The sequence below is a fragment of the Salvelinus namaycush genome, chromosome 34 (genome assembly GCF_016432855.1).
Source record: "Salvelinus namaycush isolate Seneca chromosome 34, SaNama_1.0, whole genome shotgun sequence".
NCBI classification, from domain to species: Eukaryota; Metazoa; Chordata; class Actinopteri; order Salmoniformes; family Salmonidae; genus Salvelinus; species Salvelinus namaycush.
Window position 1 is genome coordinate 11201695 of NC_052340.1, and position 22836 is coordinate 11224530.

General features: G+C 41.9%; 1 protein-coding gene across 1 annotated transcript in view; it reads left to right on the plus strand.

Annotated features, from left to right (window-relative positions):
- Positions 1-2849: 2849 nt before the first annotated feature.
- LOC120029166 (limbic system-associated membrane protein-like) overlaps positions 2850-22836 on the plus strand; it is a 141924-nt gene continuing 121937 nt past the window's right edge. The window contains exon 1 of the mRNA XM_038974467.1: positions 2850-3004. Coding sequence (XP_038830395.1) covers positions 2850-3004 — 155 coding nt within the window. The remainder of the gene's footprint in view (positions 3005-22836) is intronic.

Here is a 22836-nt window from a genome sequence, read left to right on the forward strand (position 1 = left end):
TCCAGCAAATGTTATATAACATAAACATATTGTTGACAAGTAGGCTATGGCGTAACGTAATGTTTTGTCTTGTGTGGTAGGTTTTGTGGGGTTTGACACTCTTATGTAGGTGTCATAACCAGCCACAAAATAATGCAATATATGTCACAACTGGCCTAAATATATGTGTCATGACAGTGTTATGACCATATTATGACAGGTTATAAAAAGTTATTTCAGCTGTTATGACATATTATGACATGGTTATGACTGTGTCATAAGGTGATATGACACTAGTCAAGTAAAGTGTTACTAAAAGGGTAAGAACAAAGCTAGAACATGAAAGTCAAGAGTGAGTGAATAACATGAATAATTATCACTTTAATGTTTAATTCATTATCTTAATATGAATGTGTTATTGATCTACTTTAATGTTGTAGCCTATTTTCTCTTGCAAATAAAAAGTACATGCGTAATTAATCTGGCTCTGAATATGAATAGAAGAGTTTATCCAAACTAAAAAAATCTATGGGCCTTAGTATGCATAGAGCTTGGCCATGTGCAAACTATTCTATCTTGCTAAAACTTCTCAGTTGCTTTTCGTAAAGGAAGATGGAGTTTGACATTTTGTTCTAGGAAGCATGAGGGAGGATCCACAGCGGAAAGCATTTTAGTGCTCCCTCTAATGCACTAGTATTAGCACTTCCATAAACTGTCCCATATTAATTATGCTCATAATTCTTTCCAATCTCTCACAGATGCAGTTCCATTCTGGGCTAATCTCACACTAAAGCCTCATTGCAGAATGCTGCTGATGCTAAAACTGAGAAACCAAGTGTGTTTTAGTGCTATTCTTCACAATTTGTCTGAACCACAGAATGCTCTTATAGGCCAGGGTTCCCCAACTGGCCAAATTTGGCCCACCAGATTTTTGAGCTATTTTCTAATTGTTGGACATAAAAGACTGTAAAAACACCAGCAAATCAGCTCCAAGTGATTTTAATTTGGGAAACGTGTTCCAAAGTATTCCTACGTGTAATAGAGAGATACTGTATATGTGATCATATTCAAATATAAGCAAATGTTTTAATCAAATATTATATCTGTTTGGGCTTCTGGAGGTCAATTTGCGGTCTACAAATGATTTATAATTATGTTCCCGGCTCCCTGAACATCCGCTCAAGAAAAGAACGTCCCACGGCTGAATCTAGTTGATGATCCCTGCTGTAAGGTACTTTGGCGGTCAACAAAGGATTACATTAGATCATTAATCATAATAACAAATACTGGTGTTTATTCAGGATATAAACACAGGTTCTATGCCGGAGATGAAGACGGCATGCAGTGATTGCTGATGCTGTTTACTATTTTTCCCATTATGATCAAATGTGCAATACTGTCTGATTTCACTTTACAATTAATTAAGCTGTGGGGTGATTGAACATAAGGAAACAGCCTATTAAATCTGTTTCCTGATTAGCAAGAAATAAAAAAAAACTGCTCGGTTGCCACATTTACATTTCTGATGAAGTTGAAGGCATGCCCTTGCAACTCTTGCACCAGTAACAGCCAAAGTGATTATAATTACCATCCTTGTTAAAATCAAAGCCAATGTGTCTAGACACCGTTTTTTGATGACAGATTGGGCATGACCCTATAAACAATAAACAACTTTACCCATCAGCTCTTTCATCATGTGGTGAGCATATTAAAGATACAAATAAAATTAATGTCTGAACAGTAATCTTCCCCAAAATAAGTATTCACTGTAGAATATGTTTCTGTAGCCTTTAATGATGTACATTAGCTTACAAAATAGAACACGGAAATAATATTTTGAGTCAAAATAGTTTTCTAATGTAGGCTATATGTCAGAGTTCAGTTCAGGTGGCTGTGCATAGCCAGGTAAGATAAGGTGACAAGATGCACAAGGCTGTTGTGCACCTTGTCACCTTACCTTACCTGGCTATGCTCGACAAGGTCTTCAGTGTTGAGCAATTTCGCTCCACAGTTGGGTTATACTGGTAGCCCTACAGTCCTCTTGAAATACCTGAGGTAGGCTATATGGGATCATAGAAATAGAATGACAGAATTAGAATACAATTATCATTCTATTTCTATGTATGAGGGAAAGCAAGCACAATGCATCCAATACTGTCGGTTTTTAATGCACAGCTGAAAAGGCTCCCACACACATTTTATTAAATAAAAATAAATAAAACATAAATTAATTAAAATGTGAACCTGTATGCCCATGAATATAATTTAATTAACTACATTTTGCTTATAATTTCTTTGGGTCATGTCATGACCATGTTGGCATGTAGTCTTAACTTGGACCTTGAACAACAAGCGAGGCATTTACTTCGACACATAGCCAATGACTTTCCTCTCCTCTCAGCTGCCGACCGCAGTTGTGTCTAGCAGAAAGGGACCTCAGCTGGTGCTGTTGTCGTGACAACCAATAAGGGCGCATCAGACTCTCGTGAAGGGGGCAGCAGTGCGATGTATAAACGGGGGTGGGGTAATCGGGTAGAGAGAGCTCTAGAGTGAGAGGCGCTGGTGACTGGAGAGGTTTGAATTTCCTCCCCACCTCTAAAGAACTCTGCTGCCTGCTCATCACTGCCTTTACGCGGGAGCAGAACGCACAGTGGAATACAGCGCTTGCAGAGAGGGTTTACGGAATATATGTTTTCCTCCAAGCCATTTTGTTTTCGTTATTTTAACGCATATTTATCTTCCCCAACATCATAGAAGCCCTTAGTCACACTTTGTCGTGGAGTAGGATATTGCCACGGGTCGGAGCGCCACTTCAATTCTTTTATAAGTCCAAACACTTTCTCTGGGGTCTCTGCGCGTCCGGTTAGGAAATGCTGGTCGGAAGGAGACCGTGTTGGAGGCAATTGCAGGCTTCTTTTTTCAGACTCCTGTGTCTTATTCCTACAGGGTTCCCCGTCCGAAGTGTGGATATGCAGCGAGCGACCGACAACATTACTATTCGTCAGGGCGATACAGCGGTTATCAGGTAGGTCTCAACTCAACTTTCCATTCGTTCGCAGCCTCCAAGTGATGCTGAGTTTTGTCTGCAGTGCATAGAACCAGCATGGAATAAAATTATCACTGATTCAATTGGCACGTTCACTAATGTGTAGGCTACTGACGCCTAATGTGATCTAATTCAAAATATTGAAATGTCACGTGCTTTAAATTGTATAGGACATCAACTAAGTTAAATACTCATCAATAGGGTATTATATGATACAAAATAGGCTCTTTCGGATAATAAATGTAGTGATAAAAATATGCTTTTTCTTGGAAGAGAGGATTTCAAGTGAATTATTTTCATTTGATCTGATATGCGATTTGATATTGCTCCATAGCCTAGTCTACTGTGTAGTCTATGCTACAGTCACATTATCATCCCAAAACGGCAAAATAATGATGTAGCCTAATTTAAACGACAAGTGCCCTGGTATTCATTGGAAATCACTGAAAACGTTAAGTGCGTCATAGAATCGCCCAGAGATGATGAAGCGGCGGATTATAGGAGGCTACTCTTTTCAACGTCGGAGAGGAGAGGGCTGTGTTGGGTAGCATACAATACATAACAACGCAGTTTGATTTCCGAATTGCACAACAGTCCCAAATCACCCGGTTATGAAAAATAAGTGAAAAGCGCTATAAAAGCTTCACTGAGGATGGAATCCATCGTGTCTTTGTGACTTTTTGTTTGTTGGGAGTAGTTTTAGCCTATAGTTAATCACCTCCCAGACAATGCAAGCTGTCAATTTAAGGCTATTATGTTATTGTTGGACACGGATGTCATTAGTCACGTGGTCACAGCCATGTGTTTTTGGACTAGCAGGTCAGTGAGAGGCTAGGACTACCCCTCCCCACTCCCAAAAACAAATTATTTGGAGGGGCCTATCCAAGACACAACAATAATATTTCTCTCTCTAACTCCCTCTCACACACACCTGCTGATTTTTTTTTACCACAGAATTGAAAAGTATGCTAATGTAGAGTTTATTTCTGGCATAGCCTACATGGTAAAGAATTAACCATTATGACTGTTATGTCTGAAAAATTGCTTGGAGGAAATTGATGTTATGTAGGATATTTTTATTTTTGTGTAATGTTAAATGAAAGCAATCTGATCTTTATAGAGCAATATTAGGTTTTGTACCCATTGTGAGGTGCACACACTGCACCAGACAGAGGCAAAGAGAGTATTGTTGTATATTCGCTGACGGGTTGTCTATAGTGTTTGGGAATCATTGACCCAGACACACCCCTACTGGGCTGTATTGCCTTACAGTGCCTCTGCATGCCAAGCTGTTATATGTTCTCTATACATACCCTACATTACCAAAAGTATGTGGACACCTGCTCGTCGAACATCTCATTCCAAAATTATGGGCATTAATATGGAGTTAGTCCTCCCTTTGCTGCTATAACAGCCACCACTCTTCTGGGAAAGCTTTCCACTAGATGTTGGAACATTGCTGCGGGGACTTACTTCCGTTCAGCCACGAGCATTGGTGAGGTCGGGCACTGATGTTGGGCGATTAGGCCTGGCTCGAAGTCTGCGTTCCAGTTCATCCCAAAAGTGTTCGATGGGGTTGAGGTCGGGGCTTTGTGCAAGCCAGTTCTTCCACACCGACCTCGACAAACCCTTTCTTTATGGACCTCACTTTGTGCATGGGGGCATTGTCATGCTGAAACAGGAAAGGGCCGTCCCCAAACTGTTGCCACAAAGTTGGAAGCACAGAATCGTCTAGAATGTCATTGCATGCTGTAGCGTTAAGATTTCCCTTCACTGGAACTAAGGGGCCTAGCCCGAACCATAAAAAACAGCCCGAGACCATTATTCCTCCTCCACCAAACTTTACAGTTGGCACTATGAATTGGGACAGGTAGCGTTTTCCTGGCATCTGCCAAACCCAGATTTGTCCGTCGGTCTGCCAGATGGTGAAGCGTGATTCATCACTCCAGACAACACCTTTCCACTGCTCCAGAGTCCAAAGGCGGTGACCTTTACACCACTCCAGCCGACACTTGGCATTGCGCATGGTGATCTTAGACTTGTGTGCAGCTGCTCGGCCATGGAAACCCATTTCATGAAGCTCCAGACTAACAGTTATTGCGTTGATGTTGCTTCCAGAGGCAGTTTGGGACTCGGTAGTGAGTGTTGCAACCGGGGGCGGATGATTTTCACGCGCTACGTGCTTCAGCACTCGGCGGTCCCATTCTGTGAGCTTGTGTGGCCTCCCACTTTGCGGCTGAGCCGTTGTTGCTTCTAGACGTTTCACTCCAATACTTTTGTATATATAGTGCACCAATGCACTTGAACTAATACACAGTATAATATGCTTGCCTTTTCTGCTACATGAGACTGTATCAGAGCACACAATCATCTTCCAAGGGCAAATCACATTCAGATATTATATTGAAGACAGGAATTCAAGAACTATCCAGTGTCTCTTGACCTGAAAATGTATTTCACAGTACCATTTCATTAATTGTAGCACTTATTGTCTGTAAGGTGTGAGGGACTGTACAGATCAACATCATCATCATTCTGGCCCCTCTCTGGATTTTGTGTTAAACACTCTACAACAAAGCTTTCTTAGTGTCCAACAAGCTTTCTCTGCGCTTAACCTTGTTCTGAACACCTTCAAACCAAAGTTCATGTGGTTTGGTAAGAAGAATGTCTCTCTCCCCACAGGTGTGATTACTACCTCTGAGGGTTTAGAGCTTGAGGTAGTCACCTCATACAAGTACTTTGGAGTATGGCTAGACGGTACACTGTCCTTCTCTCAGAACATATCAAAGCTGCAGGCTAAGGTTAAATCTAGACTTGGTCTCCTCTATTGTAATCGCTCCTCTTTCACCTCAGCTGCCAAACTAACCCTGATTCAGATGACCATCCTACCCACGCTAGATTATGGAGACATAATTGGCAGGTAAGTGCTCTCGGGTAGAGGGTGCTCTCGGGTGGCTAGATGTACTTTACCATTCGGCCATCAGATTTGCCACCAATGCTCCTTACTGCACTCCATACTCCTCTATATCACTGCACTCTATACTCCTCTGTAAACTGGTCATCTCGGTATACCTGTCGCAAGAACCACTGGTTGATGCTTATTTATAAAACCCTCTTAGGCCTCACCCCCCCCATCTGAGATACCTACTGCAGCCCTCATCCTCCACATACAACACCCATTCTACCAGTCACATTCTGTTAATCCCAGCCCCTGTCCCCGCAGGAGGCCTTTTGCCTTTTGGTAGGCCGCCATTTTAAATAAGAATTAGTTCTTAGCTGACTTGCCTAGTTAAATAAAGGTACAAAAAAAGAATAATCATCATCTGATCCAGCATAAGACCTATTGAAAGTTATAATAAAGTGAGAAGCATTTCACTTTCAGTCTAGAGAACTATTCACCTGATCCTCTCATGCTGATGCAGTAGTGGAACAATAGGAATATCTCAAAACCTGTGGTAGCCTACAGCCTTTATTGCTAACCTGTAGGTCAAAGGTGTGCTGACCACTCCGGTGTTGTCACAGCCAGGCCCAGCAGGTTTAGGACCTATAATCCACTTACTGGATTTCCTCTCTCTAATCACTTCCATCAAATAAATGACTTGATCATCAAGTTAATCAATTCAAACGTAGTTACTGTTGAATGTTACTAAGGCTCAGCAATTAATATCCATTTAAAAATCGAGTCATTCAGTTTACTCAGTGCATTCATTTCCTTCAATTATGAGTGAGTTTAGCCTTCACCCGGTCTGTACAGTAATAGATGTTCTGCTCAATGCCTAGTTGTTTTCCTTCCATACAGGGTCACTCACTGAGCATAATATTAAAACATGATTCCTGAAGTTACATTTGTGAACAGAAGTTGACTTTGTAGTAGTTAACTCAATTATCAACGACTACACAACAAACTGCAGTTGTGCACCCTGTAGCCCAACCAAACAGTATGCATTTTTCACTCCCCAGTTTCAACAGAAGAATCTGATAGAAGATAAAAGGGCCACTATGGGAGAACTTTCAGGGGGGGGCCTCAGGGTAGTCATTTGTTGCTTGAGAAAGTGTAGCCTGTTTGATTCTATAAGCTGGTTTTGTCATGCTGTTGCGATATCCGTGGCCTAGAGAAATAATATAGCCTTGACTCCATTACCGATGCCTGCAGCTTAGTCATGACATTACAGGCCTAGGTGGAGCTGAACCCTTAAAGAAACGATTTTGTTACACAGTAGCTGTGGTGTGCTAGTAACAATGTCCCTAAGATGAGAAAGAAAAAGGGCCTCATAACACATGCAAGACAAATTACCAAAATAATTGGCCTTTCTCAACATCCGCCCTTTAATATTGATTAAAATAAGGGTTTTGTGAAGATTATTTGAATTTCCAGGTGTCATCAATTGTAGAATAATATCTTTATACTGTACATGCTTGGTGTGCAATAGTAAACCTCTGTTGTATAACATTAGCTTTAGCATCTATTTACCTTTAACCTCAATGTGCTTGGCTAGCAGCTCAGAGTTAATCTGTTAAACCCTAAGATTGTTTAAGTCAGTCTCATCACATGAGATGAGATTCACATAACATGAATGTATTAGTACAGCAGTCTATGTCGGCGCATTCTTTAGATGAGGTACTGTATAGGTCCGCTGTGACCGAGAATCATGCTGATTACGATTTATTGACGTCTTTGGCTGATTAATACCAATTGAACATTTTCCTCTCTGCATGCTTCAACTTAATTCATGTCCCAAACGTCTTGTTACATCCCCAAACATTTAGATCGCAGTGAAAGTGTCCCACATTCTGAACCACTTTGAGATTGCTACCACCCCAACAACCCAAACGTAACCCTCTCAGTCACAGTGAATCACGGCTCCATCTCTAAGTTATGTTGTATCCCTTTGCAGCATTTCCGTGTCACAATGCTTTACTTTTTAATTGCTTTTTCACTTGTTGGCAGTCCGTGGCCTTCAGGGTGCGTTCTGATGTGGGAGAAGTGCAGAAAATTGACAATTGCTTATTAAAGCATTAATGGCACAGACACTGTGATTGCTCTCCGCCAGGTCAATTATCATTGATTTGACAATATCCACTCCGTCTCGTGGAATTTGGTTGGAGATCATTGTGGGCTTGTGTTTTGCCCTCAGGCCCGTTGTCACAGACACCCGGATATCCCATTTCAATTCAAGTATGAAAGGCTCAGTGGGTTTAAACCTGCTGGGTTCAGATATCAGACGTGTGAGGCGAGTTCTCATTGAGATGTACCGACATAGCAGACCCTGTGTAGCTTTTTCAATCTACAATTTGTGATCTGGGAATCCTGTCAAGGGTCATTTCAATTATTGACATATACATATAAAAATGTTACATTTCCCCAGCCTCATCCCTCAGCTGTATACCAAAACATGTGGCGGGCTCGCCATTTTGTTGTTTTTCGAATCCCAAACTGTAGCTTTAATATGGTCTCCCTTGCATCGGATCAGGATCAGGCTGGAAGACATTGTGGTTTGATGGCGAATGTGGCCTTGAAAGGATGATGTGACGTTATCTAGGAAATTACTATCTTCTCAGAGTATACTTCAGCTCACGTTTGATTTTATTTGACATCTTCTGTGAACATGTGTTGTCAAAACAAGATTTTTCTTCTATGCTGTATAGTTGTAAGTATATCATTGCCAAGAATATGAGCTATCTACAGTATGTCAGACATTCTTTTGAGGATAAAAACGGATAAATGATACCTACTCAATACTGTCACCATGTGTATGGAAGGATAGAACACTTTCTAGCTCGTTTAATGTTATTTGTTTTATAGGCTACTGAAACACACCCAAACCTGTGTGTTGTCAATTCTCATTATTACAATACTAGCTGCTATTGATCCCAGTAGAAAGTGAGTGGCTTAACTGTTGACTCACGGATCCCAATCCAAAATCCAAAACCTCACAGTTAAGAGATTATGCTCATTTGCATAACACCAGTATAGAAAATGCATTTTCATTGTTCTCCTTAAGAACTGCACATTGATCATATACCAGACTGATTATCCTGTCTGTTATCTGTGTGTTCACTTTTCTTTGGCAAATTTTTTTCAAGTCCAAAAGTTCCATTAAATCTATTAGAGTAATGTGGTTGTGTTGTTATGACCGTATAAATCCCCCATTACCTCTAACAATTGCCAAGTCATTGACTCCAAACATGGATTTTCAATTTGGAAGAGCAGTTATTGATAAGTAGTTCGTTAGCATACTCGGAAGGAGGGCACTTACTCTAAGTGTTCATCTCCAGTACTGTAATGTTCATAGGAGCTTAAAGCTCTACCAGGAATCCTTGACAAGTGACCCTCAGAGGACATCACTGGGCACCATAGATGGCACAGATGATGGAAACGAAACCAAATCTGTTCTGGAAATATGAACACATTTGCATAATTCAGTTGTGAGCCATGTATGGCTCTCGCGTCCTGTTTTGAAAAATGTGAATTCTATTACTTTGGATGGGTCAAATGGTTAATGTGTTCCTGTTATTTCCAAATCCAAAGTATTTAGCATAAATAACAAATAGTCATGTTTTGCAACTATTACCATGCTTATACATTCCACAACCATATCACAAGCGTTGTCACATTTTAAATGGGGAAAAAACATTGGCTGGAATTTCATAAGGAGGAAAACTGTGCTACACAATTTCACATGTTTTGCCCCCGGAGGGTCCCTATCACTCAACAAGTCATCCGACTGAGTGCAGGTTTTTTACAGTTTATAGCCTCTCCAGGCCTTTTAGCATCTCTCACGGTGTTGTCCAACGCTGCTCTGATGGGGTACTGACCTGATTCAAAGCCAGGGAGACCGGGGACACACAGCATTAGTACAATCACCACATAATCCTCTCTGCTTCTGCCCTGGCAGGACCAGGATTTTCAAATCAATTTCATTTTCACCCATGATGCGGTTACAGTTGAAAAGCTGTGCGGCTGCCAGCTTCGTCATTAACTGTCTGTCCCATTTTGTTTTGGAGAATGAGGTTGAAGGGGGGGAGGGGATGGGGGTGTTTGGTCGGACATTTCCCCAATTTGAAGTTCCGTCGACGGTTGAGACAATTCTGAGAGCCTTCTGTCTGTCAACCATCTGAGAGCCTTCTGTCTGTGAACCATCTGAGAGCCTTCTGTCTGTGAACCATCTGAGAGCCGTCTGTCTATGTCGCATGCTGAACTGGAGTTGAATCGGTCAAAGGCAGGGCACGTTGTGTAGTTGTGATTGTGCAGATGCTATTGTTTTTGACGAGGCTGGCCGATCTTCGTGTTGATTCTCTCATCTGGATGGATGTCTACTCTGAAGGCATCCTGAAGCAAGCTAAGAGTTCAGAGGTTAATGGGGCAGTTTGTAGCTTTACAGTTAGACATTTATCTGGCTTAGGACAAGTTTTTTTTCTCTGTCCTCAAAGTCTCTCTCAGCTTCCCAGAATTCCCTGAGCTCCTTTCAGCTTGGTGCTGTGTCGAAATCACTGTCCGTATTAACATCTCTATTAGGGTGGGGCAGTATCCAGATGTTCATATCGCCACACCGTACTTCTCTCATCCCGGCATTTACGGTATTACGGGCTTAGTACACAAAGGGGTGCCAAAAAACCCTGCAAAAATTCCCATTGGGCATCTATCAACAGAATGAAAACAAAATTAGCACAAGTAATAACGAATTTCCATGAAGGCTGCTAGCTAAATATGATAACAAGCGTAAATGAAAATAAAGAAATTGCAAAGACAGGCATTCCAGCTCATAAAGTTATAAATATGTAGGTAGGAGCTACTGAATGTACATTTTGGTGAGTTTGGACATTTACACGCGAATGTGAACAAGAGACAATGTGCAAATGAACAAAGTTTTGACACAAGCTTTTCTGAAGGAAGAACAGTACTGTATCTGACGCAGCATGTGTGCACGCTGTGTCTGTGTGAAGTCTGGAGTTGCTAGGGCAACAGGCCTGCCTGCTCTGCATGGAGGAGATGGGGGAGGAGCAGCCAAATAGTGTTGCACTTCAACCCAGCCAAGCCGCACTGCTGGCTGCGACAGAGCCTGGACTCGAACCAGTATCTCTAGTGGCACCGCTAGCACTGCGATGCAGTGCCTTAGACCACTGCGCCACTCGGGTGGCCCCTAATAATATTAATATTACAATTTATTGAAAAACTTGGTTTCTATGGTATTGACGGTATTAAAAAAGCATCCCTTGGCTATTTCAAAATGCCCCCTGTATACCGTATATACGGTATACAAGCTTAATCTCTATCATCACAACAGCATCCAACCAGGAGAACAGTCCAGAAAGTAGGCAACCTGAAATTGTTCACACCAATTACTCTGTAACAGTACACACTACAAAACGGTGAGCTTTGTTCAAATATCATTTCATTAAGGATGTGCTTCTCTAATGACAGTTTGAAACAATTCGGTTTGATTAGGGGAAGAAATTGATGCAATACGATATTTTTGCATGAACATATGAATTTTCCATTTTAAATTAATATCTGTTGCTGGGAGCTCAGGAGCTGGGCCTCTCTGAGCTGGATCTGTCTGAGATGACTTATCTCAGCTGAGTGCACCCCTATTTCTTATGGTGAACCTGAACAATCTAAATAAAATGAATGATTGAGAATCACAATCAGCAGTTGGATGTTTTGCTAGCACAGACTGGAATGTGTTCCGGGATTCATCAAATGGCATTGAGGAGTACACCACATCAGTCATCGGCGTCATCAACAGGTGCATCGACGACGTCATCCACACAGTGACCGTACGTACATTAATCCGGATGCTTAGAAGAAATCCCGCTATGACCTCAGATGAACTGTCAAACAAGCAACACATCAATACAAGATTAAGATTGAATCCTACTACACCGGCTCTGTCGCTCTTCGGATGTGGCAGGGCTTGCAAACTATTATGGACTACAAAGGGAAACCCAGACGCGAGCTGCCCAGTGACACGAGCCTACCAGACGAACTAAATGCCTTTTATGCTAGCTTCGAGGCAAGCAACACTGAAGCATGCATGAGAGCACCAGCTGTTCTTGACGACTGCGTGATAACGCTCTCAGTAGCCGATGTGAGCAAGACCTTTAAACAGGTCAACATTCACAAAGCCGTGGGACAAGACAGATTACCAGAACGTGTACTCAAAGCATGCGCGGACCAACTGGCAAGTGTCTTCACTGACATTTTCAACCTCTTCCTGACCGAGTCTGTAATACCTACATGTTTCAAGCAGACCACCATAGTCCCTGTGCCCAAGGAAGTGAAGGTAACCTGCCTAAATGATTACTGCCCCATAGCCCTCACGTCGGTAGCCATGAAGTGCTTTGAAAGGCTAGTCATGACTCACATCAACAGCATCCTCCCAGATACTCTAGACCCACTCCAATTCACATACTGCTCCAACAGATCCACAGATGACGCAATTTCAATCGCACTCCACACTGTCCTTTCCCACCTGGACAAAAGGAACATCTATGTGAGAATGCTGTTCATTGACTACAGCTCAGCGTTCAACACCATAGTGCCCACAAAGCTCATCACTATGCTAAAGACCCTGGGACTAAACACCTCCCTCTTTAACTGGATCCTAGACCTCCTGACGGGCCGCCCCCAGGTGGTAAGGGTGGGCAACAACACGTCTGCTACACTGATCCTCAACACTGGGGCTCCTCAGGGTTGTGTGCTTAGTCCCCTCCTGCACTCTCTGTTCATACATGACTGCGTGGCCAAACACGACTCCAACACTATCCTTCAGTTTGCTGACAACACAACAGTGGTAGGCCTGATCACCGACAATGATGAGACCGCCTATAGGGAGGAGGTCAGAGACCTGACAGTGCTAGGACAACAACCTCTCCCTCAATGTGAGCATGACAAAGGAGCTGATCGTGGACTACAGGAAAAGGCGGGCCGAACAGGCCCCCATTAACATCAACGGGGCTGTAGTGGAGCGGGTCAAGAGTTTCAACTTCCTTGGTGTCCACATCACCAACGAACTATCATGGTCCAACCACACCAAGACAGTCGTGAAGAGGGCACGACAACACCTTTTCCCCCTCGGGAGACTGAAAAGATTTGCCCACATCCTCAAAAAGTTCTACAGCTGCACCATTGAGAGCATCCTGCCCGGTTGCATCACCGCCTGGTATGGTAACTGCTCGGCATCTGACCGTAAGGCGCTACAGAGGGTAGTGCGTACGACCCAGTACATCACTGGGGCCAAGCTTCCTGCCATCCAGGATCTATATACTAGGCGGTGTCAGAGTAAAGCCCCAAAAATTGTCAAAGACTACAGTCACCCAAGTCATGGACTGTTTTTTCTGCTACCGCACGGCAAGCGATACCGGAGCTCCAAGTCTTGGACCAAAAGCCTCCTTAACAGCTTCTACCCCCAAGCCATAAGTCTGCTGAACAATTAACCAAATGGCCACTGGATTATTTACATTGACACCCCCCCTGCCCCTCCTCCATTTGATTTGACACTGCTGTTACTCGCTGTTTATTATCTATGCATAGTCACTTCACCCCTACGTACAGTGCATGTACAAATTACCTCGACTAACTTCTACCCCAGCACATTGACTCGGCACCGGGACCCCCTGTATATAGCCTCGTTGTTGTCATTTAATTGTGTTTGTTGTGTTGTTATAATTCTTTACTTTAGTTTATTTGGAAAATATTTTCTTAACTCTTTCTTGAACTGCACTGTTGGTTAAAGGCTTGTAAGTAAGCATTTCATGGTAAAGTCTACACATGTTGTATTCGGCGCATGTGACAAATAAAGTTTGATTTGATGTGAGTTGCGTCCACTCTGGTAGGCTACATAATTCCCATAAAACACAATTTTCTACAGCGCATTTGGTAACAATGACCCAGCAAATTATATTGGTTGTCACTCAACTAATAAAGCCTATGATTTGACATTGCAAAAGCCATCGTGAACTGTGCACGCTCCGTTTACATCCTGACGTATTTCATTACGCCGTACGTCAACTTCATGCAATCTTGTTCCGCTACCGGACGGAGAATAGCGTTTTACAACGACAAGATAGAGGAGAGCCTAGTCTCTCATCAAAGATCACATTTATTTTAGGAGATTACAAAATATGACCTTTTCATTAATTGTTTCAGTTGATAATAGAACATGTTTCGATTAGGTACTATTTCCCCAACTTGTTTCTATAACTTTGTAGCAAGTCAAGCTATCTTACAGAGCAGCTAGCTAAAAGCTATACTGTCGCTAGTGAAAAAGCTATCCCGTAAACCCATCGCCGAAAACCACATTTTCTTCTTATGTGGTTTGGTAACTTCCTGTAAGTAGAACCAGCAATTCCTAACCTTTAAATCGGTTTTCTGACCGATGCATGCATGCTTCATTTGGATCGGTTTGGTGTCCCACAGACCAATGCACTCATCTTAAATATTTTAACCGGAGACTGATGCGTATCAGTGAATCATTACATTCCGACAACTCATTTATCGTCTTAATTATGTTACCCAGGTTGGTCCAGGGGATTTGTCATTTAATTATTTTCTTAAGGTTCCAGTTCACATTAGATGAATTGAACCCTTTGTACAGTACATGTAATTAGTCAGTGTCATATTACAGTCCTCTAGTCAAGAGCTGTTTAGCTTCCCCACATGCAGCAGGTTTTTGCTCTCAGTCACTCAATTATAGAGACATTTACTTTGCTAAGGATTTGGGTCAAGAAGTGGGTTTTCCCAATTTCACAATCATTCGGAGTCGGTGTTTACCAACGGAGGCTATAGTCTGATCAGGAATCCACTCTCACAAAATGCTTTTTTCTAAAGCCATTCAAAAGACAGCTAAAAGGATTGAAGAGGAATTTCTTTCTGTAGAGAGACAACATTGGTAGAAGTATTTGAAGTTGAAAGATCCTATACACTGAGAAAGGTTTTGTTTTGTTCTTCACAGATGATCCGTTAGTATCAAAGTAAAGAATCAGATTCCTATCTGATAGCATCATTGGTACTATATTTGGTTACCGTTGGTTACCACAGCAGGGTATCTAGTATACATCCATGTGGATTCAAAGCAGATTGAAGAGTTACATAGAGGAAATGTTCTCCTAAATGTCTTATTGTTTACTTCGTATCGCTAATGAGTTGAAATATTGTCTGCTCATTGTTTGAATGGCATGCAGACATTATCAGACAATATTTCATTGTTCCATTAGCAAACAAAACGCAGAGTATTCTTACAGTTAAAATGGGTGAATTGTTACATAGGAATTATAACACACAGGAGGCAGATTTATGAGAACAAAAGCACCTCCTCACTAGCCTCAAAATGCAAACTCAATCACGCTACGTTAATACAATGTAGAGTGATTCAGGTTGGATTTCTAGGCTACCTTTATACATCAAAGTCAACATGAAACAGCTCCACATATGAAAAGTATATTTATTCACACATCACTCAATTGTTTTATGTTGGTGTGTAGCCTGTGTTCATTTGCACTCTCAACTCTTAAGACCTGTCGAAAGAGCTTGAGATGCGGAGAGCATGTCCATCTCAGATGATGAAGCCAATATACACATGGATCTCTTTTAAAAGTATAAGCATCAAGGGCTAATACACATATTAAGGGTCGTTGTGACAAGGTGAACATCTAACCGAAAGCATGAGTCCAGCTACACTAGGACTACTCTGTACGTGTAGTTAATGGGCCGCATATGGCTTGTTGGCACTAACCTGGTCTTAGCCCCAGGTTTTTATTACGGAAATATATAGTGAATCTGAGCCTAGCTGAGGATAACCATTGCTAGAAGTAGGACTGCTGTAAACTGACAGTCATAGCAAGTAGCCTAATTAAGAATGAAGGATTGCTGGATACAGAGCTTCCCAATAATTATTTTTGAGCCTATAACTAAAGATGACTGCCTATGTCTGTCTAACCTTTGATTCACGTCAAAATGTGACACTCAATTTGCTAGTGACCCGCTCGAGAAGCTCTTTTTTTTGTACCCTGAAAGAAGTCTTCAGAGCAATGCTGTCTTGCCTAAATCCCCGGTGTCCTCCTTGCCATGCCTCAGCCCTCTAAAAGACCCTGCTGGTGGCAGTACCCCACACCACAGGTGACATTACAGAATGTTGACTTGCACAAGTGGTATGACTAATTTAACATCACCCTGTGTTCAACGCCACTTAAGCCACATAGGCTAAAGAATGTGGGCGTTCTCATGGTTCACAGGCTGCTTGTATTTGATGGATTCTCACCCCAAAGGACTTTGGGTTGCATTTGTCTCTGTCAATTCACCTGTAAAACACAGAACCTAAGAAATATTGTTGGTTTGATAACCAAGGACCTTTAATTCAAACAAGGTATCTATCTGAAAGTACGTTAAGTCAAGTGTTCTCGACACTGTGAAGCTTCCCTGAGATCTGATTAAAAGACAAATTGGTCCATTAATATATGGATGTTCATGTGCTCCAATGTGTTTAGTTGCTTTGTCTTGTGCTGTTGGGGGGGGGGACAAACCAACTGTGCCTGCAATGGCCAGGGATTGTGTCCCTTAGACCAGAAACAGGTGGATAAACAAAATGCCATATCCCTGGGCGAAAATGGCAATCATTTTTCTTTGTGTTTTCAAACACAAATGTATGTTTCACTGGAATAATGCTTGTTTTGTTGCAAGGGATAGATGGGTTTTGTCTCAGGCACATTCCTCTGAAACTGAGGAGACTAATGACTTCCTAGTCCCACATAGACTGTCAGTCGAGGTGTATGCAGCCTGCTGAAGCTGCCATTGTCATGTGTTTTCATGGCTTTGCAGCATGCACTCTAACAGGGTTAACAGGATTAGAGAGCCCTATGGTTATCCTATCAGCTGTGACAGAATACTCCGTAGAGGATTGTATGATGCACTTCATTGAATGGGCCTCAAATCATATTCAATTTCTCATAAATAGGTAACAAAAAACAACTGTTCCTTCCCCTCAATTAGAAAAGTCACTTCTGGCAGTCAAGTATTAGTCAGACCCTAAATACAAGTAGAATTTTGCCAAAACCAACAAAACTGTCCAGAGGTGTTTGTAAATATGAAATCCATGCTTTGGGTAGGGTTTTTCTTTGCAACAAATTCTATGGAAGTATTGAACCTAATCATTGAACCACATTTTTTTTTACAAGGATAGGCAGCATCTGTACTCTGACTTAAACACAGTTCACCGTGTTTGTTTTCCTATTACTTCTGCCATTACTTAGATGACACGGACCACAAATGGAAATGACTGAAGCTTGTGCTAAATATGGTGCATTATAACAAATATCTGCATTATATCATTTCAGCAGTGAGTGGCTGTTGGTGTCACTAGGCTCCAAGGAGTCCTCTGTCTTTAGCTCAGTGGTCTAATTTAGTCCCTTGTCTGCACTTTCTGTGTGTTATGTACCTCGATGCCATTTTAGGGGATTCATCACCTCAGTTCAGCTCACTTCAATGTAGTTACTTGGCCAGCTCCTGTACTCCTTTACACTAGGGTATTTCAAAGGCCAAGAAGGGGACAGACCAAGTCCCCTACTTCAATCAAATAGTGAGAGGACCATAGAGAACAGTTCCTTTGAAAGCTTTTTTGTTATGGCGTAAGCATTTACGGCCGTTTGTGCTATTTTATGTAATGGGGTTTGCAGAGAGGCTAAGAAAATGTTAGCACAGTGTGACAAATCCTGTCACAATTTCGAGAAGATTGAGAAATAAAAGTGATGAAAAGTGCAGGTAACCCAATGTCGGAAGTTTGAGTGTCTTCTCCCAAGATGCTCTTTGTCACGCAGTTCTTATGTACAAAGAGTCTAGGAAGTATCCTTTTATGTTGTTTTCCTATTTTAACACTCCCTAATGATTTCACCTCACCGTCTCATAGTCAGCCGTAAGGCGTTATCGAATAAAATTTGAAAATATGTTCCTATACAGATACAGTCCTATACTGCAAACGCGTGAGAACAGTCTCAGGTCAATCAGCACTATTTCAGTGATGTTGGTAGCATATGCACAGACAGCCTCAACAAATTCTTACTGTCTGATCTGAAATAATGATGAAAAAAATTATGCGATTATCAGATCTTTAATTTACCACACCGTTTTGAAGGGATTAGCCTTGCAGGGCCATCAGTGCGGGGGAGGTGAAGGGGGGAGGTTGTTGGGGAGCTGTCAAGCCAAGCTCTTTCCTTTTATGGCTGCAGTCCTAGACCCAGATTATCACTAATCTCATCTTCTTTCATTTTACCTCAGTCCAGGGTCAAATGTAGCTAGCGGTTAGCCTGCGAACATCCTCACAATCGGTCGGAACTAAGAAGAGTCAGGAAAAGGAACTGTTTTGTGGTTGTAAGTAAAACAGAGGCTTAGAGGGGTTTTGTTGCCATGGTGCTTCCACCATGCATGTATTACCTCATGATTAGCAGGTCGATAGTAAATAGTCTCTTGGACCTTTTATAGCTTCACTAATTTCCAGCTGGTGATGATGTCTTAGTATCCGAGGACGTGATGAAGGGTAGGATTTAATCTAAGGCACTCAGGAGACAGATGCTATTTCACAGAACGTTTTGGGTGGAGGTCTCTGGTTGGTTCCCGTTGTCTACTATCACTGATACAATGCACATTCTAGTGGGGACTCGTAACACCCTTGAAAATATATTTTGTTTCATGCGAGTAACCTAATAGTCGGCAGGTATCCTAGTGGTTAGAGTGTTGGGCCAATAACTGAAAGGTTGCTGGATCGAATCCCCTGACATGGTAAAAATATGTTGTTCTGCCCCTGAGCAAGGCAGTTAACCCACTGTTCCCCGGTAGGCTGTCATTGTAAGTAAGAATTTGTTCTTAATGCTAGTTAAATAAAGGTAAAATCTAAAAAAAAAAATGGTCCTATGCAAATCTTAGTGAACATAATACCCCACGTTTGCTAGTACGTGTGCATCATACTGTACTACTGTACAGCCTGAGTAGGTAGCCAGCTTTAATGTTTCATGTCTAGCCTTAGATTGATTCATAATTCATCCTTAATAGGATCTTCATAACTAATGGATTTAGCTCCTAATTCAGAGAGAGAGCTCATCCAACTGAAGTTAACTGATCTTATTTAAGTAAAGCCTATGGGTTGTTTATCCGGATCAAGCCCTACTTTTTAAATCAAAATAACTCACCTTAGAGGTGTTTGTTTTTGACTTGCACAAGACATTGCAAGTCTTCCAAACATAAAACAACATTTACTGTCTCCGCTCTTATCTCTAATTTCAGTCTTCTAATCCACCATATGGAGCTCGCTGAATGAGTGATAAACGTTCTGCTTGTATGCTTTGGAAGGAAACGGAGGGAGAGATCACAGGATACGCAAAACAAAACCAAATCAACAGCGGAACAAAAGGTGGAAAACCTGAGGGACATGATGAGATGTGGCTTATGCTTCTAAAGTAACGCTTGAGAGTTGACTAAGAGGCGTGTACAAAATCTCACAGAATCCACGTCGTTTGTGGTGGTGTGTGTGTGTGTGTGTGTTGGGGGACCATTAAACACTAGGTTCTCCGTTTTTGAGTCACTGTCTCAACAACAGTTGACAACAATTGAAAATCCCATTAGGGATGGTGAAGAAACAAATGAGGGAGGAAAACATTTGCTGCACAGAAACTGAAAATAGCTTACGCTGTGACTCACAATGAATAGAACTTTTCCATTGCCAAATGGGAAGAGTGCCTCTTCCAGGTGCAGTGCGGACATATTTACCATTGAACATATCTGTAACTATTAATAAAAGGTATTATTTCATGACATTGTATTTATATACAGTGAATTCATATCATATAATAAATAAAACAATTAAATGGAAAGAAATATAGCCGATTCACCCTTTTAGACTACAAACAAAACAACACTTTGTGAAAATTCCCAGCCTCACATCACATCTGGATCATATTGAATCCTAAAAAATTGCTGAGATGGTGTTTTGACGAGAAGAAATATTGATCGCTTCGCTGAAAATGTCACTATGTGCTCCAGGCCGTGCATTCTGCAGATGTGCAGTGTGTGTTCTGCTTCACACTCTCTCCTCTCCTTCCTCACTGTCAGCTTCTCCTCTCCTCCCCTCCTCCTCTTTTCTCAGTAGAGCCCCCTGCTTCTCCCTAATTGACTGTTATTGCCAGCCTCCCAAACCCACTTTTCAAGGGCAGACCAGCGAGAGGAAGGCCCTCCTTAAGCTCTCAAATGGCTCCGATTGTACATCCACGAATGGAGTTTGTACAAGAGTCCATAATTGTAATCAGTCACACAAGCAGCCATATCTAAGGCAGGATATGTGCCTCAGCCACCCTACTGCTGAACAGCATGGGAGCTGTCCAATTAAGGCACTTCAGCCTTGCAAAACAACATGGCAGGCTGGCAAACACACAACCAGTCATTTACGGGGAAGGACTTGTGCACCAACACACATGGAAAGCCAGTTCTTTGGGTGTGTTATTATATGCTAGTGTTACTAGTAATTTTCTACAATTATCATACTGCAATTTCCTCCATTTCTGGGATGATTATGTTTGCAAAGAGTCTTTGGGTTGTAGCAGATTGTGTTGTTTTGGAACTCACTCCCTCCCTCCATCCATAGTTATGAAGATGTGATGTCGAAGAAAATTGATCAACTCCTCATAACAGGCCAACTTCTGGCAGCAATTTTAAGTGGGTTACTCAATACTGTACATCCTATGTTAGGAAAAAGCTATTATTTTAAGAAGTAGTAGAAAAACAAGCAACAACATCCAGATTCCTTCTTACGTTTAAAGCTTTTAGGTAGTGTCTATTTTTATACTGTACTCTCCTTAGTTTATGCTTTTAAACAGATGCATTAAGTGCTGCTCCTAGTCACTTGGTTCTCCAAATGCACTGTCAGGAAATAACTGCCAGGTTTCAGAAACATATTTAAATGCGTGTTTCCACTGTGTATTCATGGCTTGCTCAGAGGCAGCTTATATGAGGAGCTGTGGCCTCTATGTCAATCTCCCTAATCTAGTTAAGCGCTATACACACACTATCATATGCATTTATTTATCAATGTGACCATCTATGGGTTTGAAGTGTGTGCCTCTTCAGATTTCCATCCAGATTTGCATAAACCGAGGGATTTGTTCAGCAAAACCAATGTGTCCAAGATGGAATTGAACCAAGGCGTTGTGACTGGAAATCTATCTGTAGTTTTAAAAACATCTATGTCACTTAGATGAGCGTCCAGTCATCTGGGCTATCAGGCATAACGGTTATAGATAACCCGCTGATTAGGCCCAAAGTAACCAGAGATTAATGTAGATCAATCCAAATCAGCTGGAAAATTGGCATATTCCAATGATGAAGTGACAAAAAACATGCCTCCTGCTGCAATAATAACACCAGAACCCAGAGATGAACCTGTAGAAGATGCCGGAACCTAAAGCTGTTTCAAACATAATTGTGTTTTTTGGGGGGATGATGATGCCTTCCCTGAGTTGTATCAGTGTGTGTGTTTGAAGTACACTATTTCTTTAATGGATAGTTTTTCCCCTGTAGGCTCTCGAATGTGGGAAAATGTAAAGGGTATTATTCTTTAGAATAATCCCCATTATTCCTTAATAAGTTTGCCGGTGTGTTTAGTGGTGATATACAGTTGTCATTTTGCTAAAGCTTCAACAGCTTTGAAGACGAGAACAATAGGCCCCCGCAATATGGGAACAACCGCGTCACAGCCCAGGGAGGTGCACCAGTCAGTCGCATGTTATCCGACTGACTTCATACACCCACGTGTGTGCATAACCGAGAGGAACAGGGGAGGAACAGTGTGAGAAGTGTTCAATGCTGTGGTAAAGGTTGGTGAAGGCTTGGACTCCTGTGCTGTGTGTAATAGAGGGAGGAAGAGAAGTGCTGATCCTGCTGTGACCCAGTGGTGCAGCAACCCTGGCCTGGCATTTTGCTGACCTCCCTGTTGGAACATATTAGACTGTGTTTTTAATAATCAACAACAGCCCGGGAGGCCCTGTTCATATGTTCCTGCGTGTGTCTCTGTGTGTGTGTGTGTGTGTGTGTTGTGTCATTTTGTATTAGTGTGGTTGAGTGGGTATAGTGCTATAGTGTAACGTTCCCATGATAATTTCTGTTTAGTGTGCTTGTCATTGTGTGCACCATGAAACCTGAGACTTGGGCTGAATTTTGTTGACCTCTGCCTTTTTGATTTATCTCTACTTTCTGTAGGGATACAGTGCTAGATTCAGTTTAAGTGAAACAATTGGTTTGTTCACGGTATGGTTCTCCAGTGCTAAGGATCAGGTGGATAGCAGGCATTAATCTAGGTCCACTAAATCCAGTCCACAAAGGCACCAGTGGAGCTGTGGAAATAGATCATAAAGAACTTGGTGCTACTGCTGCTGTGAAAAGTCATTACGACTGGCCTAGATATTCACGTTTTCACCCCTCTCCTCCCCCTTCACCAAGTACCACACACAGCCCCCGATTTACATACTGTACCATCTTTTCATCTGTTAAACCACGATAAATTAGCACTTCCTTTGCATTTTATATTGTACATAATGAAACCGTAATGGGACGGGGGGTGTAAAAATGATCTGTGGTAAAGTAGTTCCTCGGGTTGTGAAATCTGTTTTTTTATCTACATAATTGCCTTGACACGCTGTGGAGATATCGGCTGAAACACCCACTACTAGTGAGAAAGTGCTGAAGCAGGAGATGGTGAGATGCAGTAACTGCCTCCTAGTTCCAGGGCTATGATGAAGGGAGAAGCAGGCAAGTTGTGTCATCTCATGATGAGGAG